Source organism: Peromyscus leucopus, chromosome 11 (genome assembly GCF_004664715.2).
Source record: "Peromyscus leucopus breed LL Stock chromosome 11, UCI_PerLeu_2.1, whole genome shotgun sequence".
NCBI classification, from domain to species: domain Eukaryota; kingdom Metazoa; phylum Chordata; class Mammalia; order Rodentia; family Cricetidae; genus Peromyscus; species Peromyscus leucopus.
In genome coordinates this window covers 53,251,902-53,259,386 of record NC_051072.1, presented here as the reverse complement: position 1 = coordinate 53,259,386, position 7,485 = coordinate 53,251,902, and the positions used below count along the sequence as shown (strand labels likewise).

Here is a 7,485-nt window from a genome sequence, read left to right as displayed (position 1 = left end):
AAATTGTAAGAAACACTGATTTAAGAGGCTCTTTTTTAGGAGTTGGAGATTTAGCTCAGTGGTAGAGCGCTTAAGGCCCTGGGTTCGGTCCTCAGCTCCGGGGGCGGGAGGGGGGTGGGGGGTGGGGCTCTTTTTTCCGATGTAATGATCTCTTTAAATCTCTGTGTATGTGGGGTGTGTGGGCATGAATGTGGACACTCAACATGCCATGCCATATGTGTGGAGGTCAGAGGGCAACCTTGGGTGTTCATCCTCACCATCTTCTTTGTTTGAGACAGGGTCTCTTCTTGTTTACTACTGCAAACCCCGGACTATCCGGCCCATGAGCTTCTGGAATCTCTACCCCCAACTTGCCAGAGAAGCACGTGATTACAGCTGCACATTACTGCGTGCAGACTTACACGGGTTCTGGGGATCTGAACTCAGGTTCTCATGCATGGCAAACGCTTTACCCACTGAGCCCTCTCAAGAGCCCCTGACATAGTGATTGAATACATAAACTTTGCTTTTGGGGGTTCTGGAACTGTGTCCCACAAGTTTTGCTCTGATGAACTTCCAATATGTTCCATGTGTATCGGACATTTTCCTTAAGATTTCCTTTTAAAGCTCATGCTTAAAAAAAATGTTTTTTTAAATTGCATTTGAGCAGGGCGGTGCTGGCGCACGCCTTTAATCCCAGCACTCGGGAGGCAGAGCCAGGCGGATCTCTGTGAGTTCGAGACCAGCCTGGGCTACAGAGTAAGATCCAGGAAAGGCACAAAGCTACACAGAGAAACTCTGTCTCAAAAAGCAAAACAAACAAACAAGCAAAATTGCATTTGTGTGGTGATGTGTATGTGTGTGCCTTTGCCGCCTGAGCTATCCTGCCAGCTCTTGTGTATTTCTTTTAACCAAACTGAGATCATGTCAAAATCCTGCTATTTAAAGTTCATATTAGGGACACAAAACGAACAGCCCAGGAGCAAGCCTGATGATCTGAGTTCAATCCCCAGGATCCCCATGGTGGGAGAGAACAGACTCTTGCAAGTTGTCCTCTGACCTTCACATGCCCGCACACAAACACACCGCTAAATAAATAAAATGTGAAAAACACATTTAAATAGTGAATGACTTCCAATCTGATCAACACCCGGCTGAGAGTTGTCTAGGAAGGGCAGATGCTCAGTTTTAGGGCACATGAATATCTGATCACCCTTCCTAGGTGCGGGAGGGGTCAGAGGGTCTGCTTCTCTATAAACTTACAGGTACTGCTAACAGAAACAGTCTAGACTCTAGGATAAAAGGGGAGTACTCGGAATGGCCGCCAACAGGAGCGGTTTAGGAACACAGTTAATAGCTCTTGCCGGATCATGTTCTTTCTGGAGGGAATCAGACAATACAAGGACATTAGGGAGGAGAAAACTGGGGGCAAAGTGAGGGATGGAGAGTCGGGGACACAGGCACACCAGGGGTAAATGCAACCTTAGGCTAGAAAAGCATGACTCCCCGTTAAAATAAGACAGCAGAGCGGGGAGGTTGGACACTGTAGTCACTAGACAACTTGATGTCCAAGTACATTTACTATGAGGCAAAGTGTCTAGAGTAGATAAGTCTTTATCTTTTTTAAAACTTCAGTGTGTGTGTGTGTGTGTGTGTGTGTGTGTGTGTGTGTAAGTCACATGCTAATGGGTGTCCATGGAAGCCAGAAGAGAGTGTCAGATCCCCTGGAGCTGGAGTTATAGGTAGTTGTGAGCCACCAACATGGGTGCTGGAAACCAAACCTGGGTCCTCAGAAAGAACGTCAAGCACTCCCAACTGCTGCGCCATCTTTCAGCCCCTTGAGTGAGGCTTAACACTGGTTGACAGCTGTTGGAGTGCTGTTGCCTAGGCCCTGCTGAAATAAATTAGAATATTGAGGCAGAGTGGTGGAGCATCTCTCTATATATATATCTGTTTGTCTGTCTGTCATCTATTTACTTTTGCTTTTATTTTTGAGACAAAAAATGATTCTCCTGCCTCAGCCTCCCCAGTGCTGGTCTTGCATGTGTGAGCAGCCACGCTTGACTCAGAGATCTATATTTCAAAGTAGCATGGCCGTCGTAAGATGAAGAAAGAACTCCACACCTCAGCTGTGAAGATTTAAACCTTTACGGGGGCCATTTAAAAACGAATTGCAGATCTCTCACATTAGTACCCGTTACCCTGTTCTCCTGCCTTCCTACACCCCACGCCCTTGGATACCCAGAACTTGACTTTCCCAAAGCATCCCTTCTCGTCCACGCCCACTGCCTTGCCCATGTTTCTCATTCTTTAATAACACTCCCCGTGTCTTTGTCCTGTCCACCTCTGCCTCTGGAACGCCTTCCCTGACCCTATTCTTGTTCAGTGTTCTAGCATGGTCAGTACTCTCAAACCCAGGACTCCACACAGTCTCAGGCTCTACTTAAGGACCTCAGTAAATAATGACCACTGGCAGGCACCCATTCAGAGACAGCTTGTGAATGTATTTAAGTTTCAAGTTTATTTAAACTCTAGAACATGAAAAACAAACCAACAACAACAATAACAAAACAAGACAAAACACCAGCGTCCCTCGACATAGGCACTAAGTAATTTTGCCTTCAACAAACTTATTTTGTGTAGCTAGTCAAAGGGAGGAGAGGGGCATAGAGAAGAAAGGAAAGCCTGTCTACTTGAGAAGGACTTCTGGTACACTGTGCAATTCTTACTCATTTGAAATCTAATTTGAGGCTTAAATTGCTTTTCCTTACTTTTGATTGATTTTCAGAAACACCATGAAATGAACATTGTTTTCTCCTTACTTCTGTTGGGAGAACATCCTTCCAAGACCAGGACAGCGAGGAAATTTGGGGATTTACTTTCCATGTTTCAGTGAGCCCGATTTAGAAAATGCAAACATCAGATCAAATTGAAATGGAAAGTGTAAAGGCCCCTGAAGATGCCCAGGCCTTCATGGGCAAAGCAACCTCTATTGTATGAAGTTTTTATTTTCAATTAAAAAAAAAAGACAAAAAGGGAAAGAAGCTACACACAGTCAAAATCCATGTCCAGTTTTGTTTATTTTCTTCTGATCCCTTTAAAAGACAGGAGTAAGTGCATTGAAAAGTACAGGTTTTTTGTTTTTTGTTTTTTCTCTTAAGTGTTCTGCCCATCTGCTGAATACTCCACAGACTGTCTGCTTAAAACTGGTTTGAAGAAGGCAAAAACATTGTTCTATGTAAAGAAAATGTAGCAGGTCTTTGATCTAGAACGTCAGTGACAGGCAAATTCCTTCTTGTGTGTTTATTACAGAAATACCTATTGAGAACCTACCACCTGTGGGCCAGGGACCGGGGCCTTTTCTAATCCACATCAGCCCCTTCAGCATCACTGCCGTCACCATGACCTCTGCCTCGACAGTCTGGCCACCCATCCTCCCTTCTCATCTGGCTCCTCATGATTTATTTCACCCTCCTCCCAGCTCTTACTGTTCCTTCCCCGGCTTCCGAGGCACCATGCCCTCCTGGCTTTCCTGCCGTCTCCCTGGCCACCGTCACTCATGTTTGACACAGAATAAATTGGCTCTGATTCTCTGGAAGATGAGAGCCATGTTTGGGACAGACAACCCCTCTGTCTTTGCTCTCCACCATCCTCGAGGACCATATGAACGCTCCACCCTACCCCACCCCCAGCCTCACGTTGACATTCCAATGGAAATGGAAGAACTAATAAGTAGAAGACCTACAGCCTCTCCCAGAGATGGCAAAACATCCCCAGAGATTCCTATCAGGCTTCTGCTTCCCCTTCTTAGTTCAGTTGTTCAGTAGGCCTGGCTCCCCCAGCAGTACAACATATTGGGAAACACATCTTTTCTGCTGGTCGCCTGCCACCCTGCAAAAACAGTTCTGGTGTGTACAGAAAGGCAGGCTGCGTGTCAGGCCAACAACAGTCTACCCTGTCAACCCCACAGATCTTGCCAGTCTCTCCCCCCAAAGCACTTCAGCTGCATGCCTTCCCCTCCATCACTGAATCCTGGCTTGAGCCACAGTGAGCCGCCACATTGAGCCACCACGGTCTTTCACCCAGACCCAGCAGCGCCCCTTCACAGATGCTCTCTGTACCCTGCCTTCCCCAGTACCTAGGATCATCCCTTCAAATATCAACTTCCTTTCTTCCAACTCTCCCGATTATCTGTCACAGTCTGGATCCCCAGAAGCTGACATTTAGTCAAGGATTCTTGTCCAGGTCACTAATGTTAGGCACAGCAAACAAGTTGGAGCACTCTAGTAAGACTAAGAAGGACAGAGGGAAGGGAGCAAGTATCCATCCCCAAGGCCTGATGCCACTTAACCTTAGGGAAGGCTGTGGGAACTGGTATCCCGTGTAAAACACTCAGCCCCAGGGCGCGTGGGAGGGTGTTTACACACCAACTCCTAAGATTCGCTGTATTCAGCTCTTACAGCTTACACATCTCGTCCTGAATCCGCCCACCCCAGTCTAACCCACCGAAGGGCAGTCTTTCTCTTTACCAGCCTCTCTGCTCACAACCCCTCACAGCTTCTGCTATTCAAAGCACAATTAGGAGCCCATAGGGAGGGCCGAGGAATCTCTTCAGGAACAAAGGAATTGCAAAACCACGATGTAAGAACAAGGTCTTGGAAGCTCACCAGCTTTGAGTCTCATTTCAAAAGTGGCTAAATCTGGGGGTGCTCTCTATTTGACAAATAAAGCATAACATTTTTAATAATATAGGTAAATTTTAAAGAGGGCATAAGACCTGGAGTATTTGTGTAAAGTCAATATGTCAGGGTGAATAAAGCTTAATTAATGCTAATAAGCATACACATATAACATCTGTAAGTCACATCACTGTGTCTAGGAACGGGAAGGATATAGACTCACAGCAGGCACAGAACTCTGCATCTATTTCTGCCTTGCGTCAGCCTGCTTGTCTTTCTTCTTCAGCTGCTCCACAAAGTAATCATTACAAGCAACAGTCAGAGCCGCCACCATGACCACAAATTCATTAAAATCCACTTCGTTGTCCTTGTTGGCGTCCAGGTCCTGCATTATCTTATCCACCAACTGGGGGTCCTTTTGGCACTAAAGAGAAAAAGAAAAGTGTCTAACTCAGAGGCCTGGAGCATCATGACAACTGAGGTCACATCTTCCTTTGGTTTGTATGGGAATTTCATCCTCATTTTAGCACCTAAACACGACTCCCAAGAGTCTATTTACAAGACCAGAGCCAGCCTAGAGCCTAGCCCCTGTCCCGGGTCCACAGAACGCCAGCTCAGACCCAAAGTCCAGAAAAGCAAACAGTAGCAGGCTCAAGTGAATTATGGATGCCGGAAATGCATCTCCTGGACATTGCAGGCACGAGACCAGGACACCTGAAGATAGCTGTGTGACATATAAACAGCAGCTTCAAAGTCAAAAGGGACAATGAGTGACATTTACCATCGGTAGGCTTTTGAGCACTCACGGAACATTTTAGAATTCCCTTAGTTGTCCCATGGGAAGAACAGTCTCTATCCACATGCTATGAAGACGCTTTAACACATTTGAAGGTGCTTAGTACCAAGTTCACTAGATACAGCCAGTACAAGCACTAGACACCTGGATACATTTGAATTTCAGGTAAACAACATGTGTTTTGTGTGTCTGTGTCTCCCTGAAACATGCAAAAAGGAGTACCCAGGAGCCATTTTCCTTACTGCTAGAGTTAGGTTCTCCAAGTGTTGACAACTACGTTGAGCTTATTTTTTTAGATCCAATATCCAATATTTTGCTGCAGCAATAAAAGATATAACTAGTTATACCCAGGGTTATCCTCACAATTAATAATGGTAGTGTGCCTGGAGCTTTATACAGCAGAAAGGAAAATGGTTCCTGCCAATGTGTGCAGAAAACACAGATCTCCACGGGCTCTTCCCAGCACTTAGGGTCTAGAAAGCAATTATAGAGAGAATGTCCGTAATACCTGCCCTAAAGCCATAGCCCATCCACGCCCTAGCAAACGAGGCAGGAAAAGGGCCTCACCGTGAGGAATTCTGTGAGTTCCCGCTGTAATAACATCTTCAGCTCCCCTTTGTTGAGCTTGAACCTGTCCCCCTCTTTGCAAGAGTAGCGGTGGAAGATCCGGATCATCGTGTCCATGGCCATCTCCAGCTGGGTGGGCATGCTGGTAGCAGAGCGGATGACTCCCGGAGCAGGTCACCAACCCAGGGAGAAGGACAGCACTTGTTCAAAGGAAGCAGATGCTGGGGGGATACGTCGACTCTTTCCTGAAAATAGAACACACAAGGGATAGTTCTTAAACTGTAAGGATCGTCCACTAAAGACCGTGTTCCACGCATTCTAGAGTAAGCTGCAGGCGAGAGCTTTGCAGGTGGCTTTTCTGCTGGCCAGTTCCCACTCCTCCAGGCTGTCTGCCTCCAGCAGTTCATAGGTGAGCAACTCGACAGGCCCAGAGTCATGCTAGAACACAGAACTGAAAAAAAATAAAGCAAAAGAGCAAGAAAACCCCTTACTTCCTACCCGTTCAGCAGGAGGCAGCTGTCTGCAGGTGTTCCCGATTATGATCTGAGCCCTGGTCGCTGGGTTTCCACCTGGCACACCTGTTCCCAACACATGACAATTATCGGAGGCAAGAGACTCAACTCAGAGGCCGCGGAGTCTGTTTTTAATCAGCAGAACGAACAGGTGTGCGCTGCTGCCCCAAGGGCTGTGGAGGAAGGTGGGTGATCGCCGGGCCTTAGGGAAGACTGCGGCGTGGGAAGGAAAAGCCCTCTGTTCCGCTCATGTGGGAATATGGGTAGAAGTATAGTTATTGAAGTTGATGGCTAGAATGGGGTCTAAAAGGAGCAAAGAAGAAACACTGGTTCAAACCAGTGTGTGTGTGTGTGTGTGTGTGTGTGTGTGTGTGTGTGTGTGCGCGCGAGCGTGCGCTCAAGCTTGTGTCAGCCTAATGAACTGCTGAGGCCTCAACTAGTACCTGGATTGCATTATGAGTGACAAGGTGGTTGGGCGTTAAGTCTTCCTGGCTTGTTCAGTAGCCACCGATTTTAGCCCGATCAAGTACAGAAATGCATTACCTGCTAACTGTGGATGATAGGAAAACGGTGTATGCAGGAATGTATAGCGGGATTCCCAGGTAAGAAAAACCTTAAGGAAAGGATGCTGGGACAGTGACTCACAAGCACAAAGGCTCGAGCTGGATCCCTACCAACCATGTAAAAACCCAGATGTGGTGGCCAGAGGAACCTTATCTTGAAGAAAATCCTACTGCTGTTTTTCCTGGAGTGTGTTAAATGCAAAGAACGCAGATGATGCTGGGGTCTCTTCTTGCGGTTCAGTTTCCTGCTAAGTCTTTGTGGCCACTGTTCCTCAATTGTGAATGCTGTTCCCGGAGTATTCTTGGGCACGTCTATAATTTCTAAACCTTTAGCCCCAGATGTCTGCCGAGCACCAGGATGATCTAGACCCCTGTTTACTGAAGAGCCC

At 46.8% G+C, this 7,485-nt stretch overlaps 1 protein-coding gene across 1 annotated transcript; it reads right to left on the bottom strand.

Annotated features, from left to right (window-relative positions):
• Positions 1–2,972: 2,972 nt before the first annotated feature.
• Positions 2,973–6,224, bottom strand: S100z (S100 calcium binding protein Z). The gene is made up of 2 exons (XM_028871731.2): positions 6,022–6,224; positions 2,973–5,082 (listed from the first exon to the last, which is right to left on the bottom strand). The coding sequence occupies exons 1-2, from the start codon at positions 6,160–6,162 to the stop codon at positions 4,903–4,905; spliced, it is 321 nt and encodes a 106-aa protein (XP_028727564.1). The 5' UTR covers positions 6,163–6,224; the 3' UTR covers positions 2,973–4,902.
• Between the last annotated feature and the right edge of the window lie 1,261 nt (positions 6,225–7,485).

What these genes read in the sequence shown, in the direction of transcription:
- S100z (XM_028871731.2), bottom strand. Translation starts at nt 6,162, where the DNA reads ATGCCCACCCAGCTGGAGATGGCCATGGACACGATGATCCGGATCTTC. An exon ending in AACTCACAGAATTCCTCACG is followed by an intron (nt 5,083 to 6,021) that starts GTGAGGCCCTTT and finishes TTTTCTCTTTAG; the next exon opens with TGCCAAAAGGACCCCCAGTT.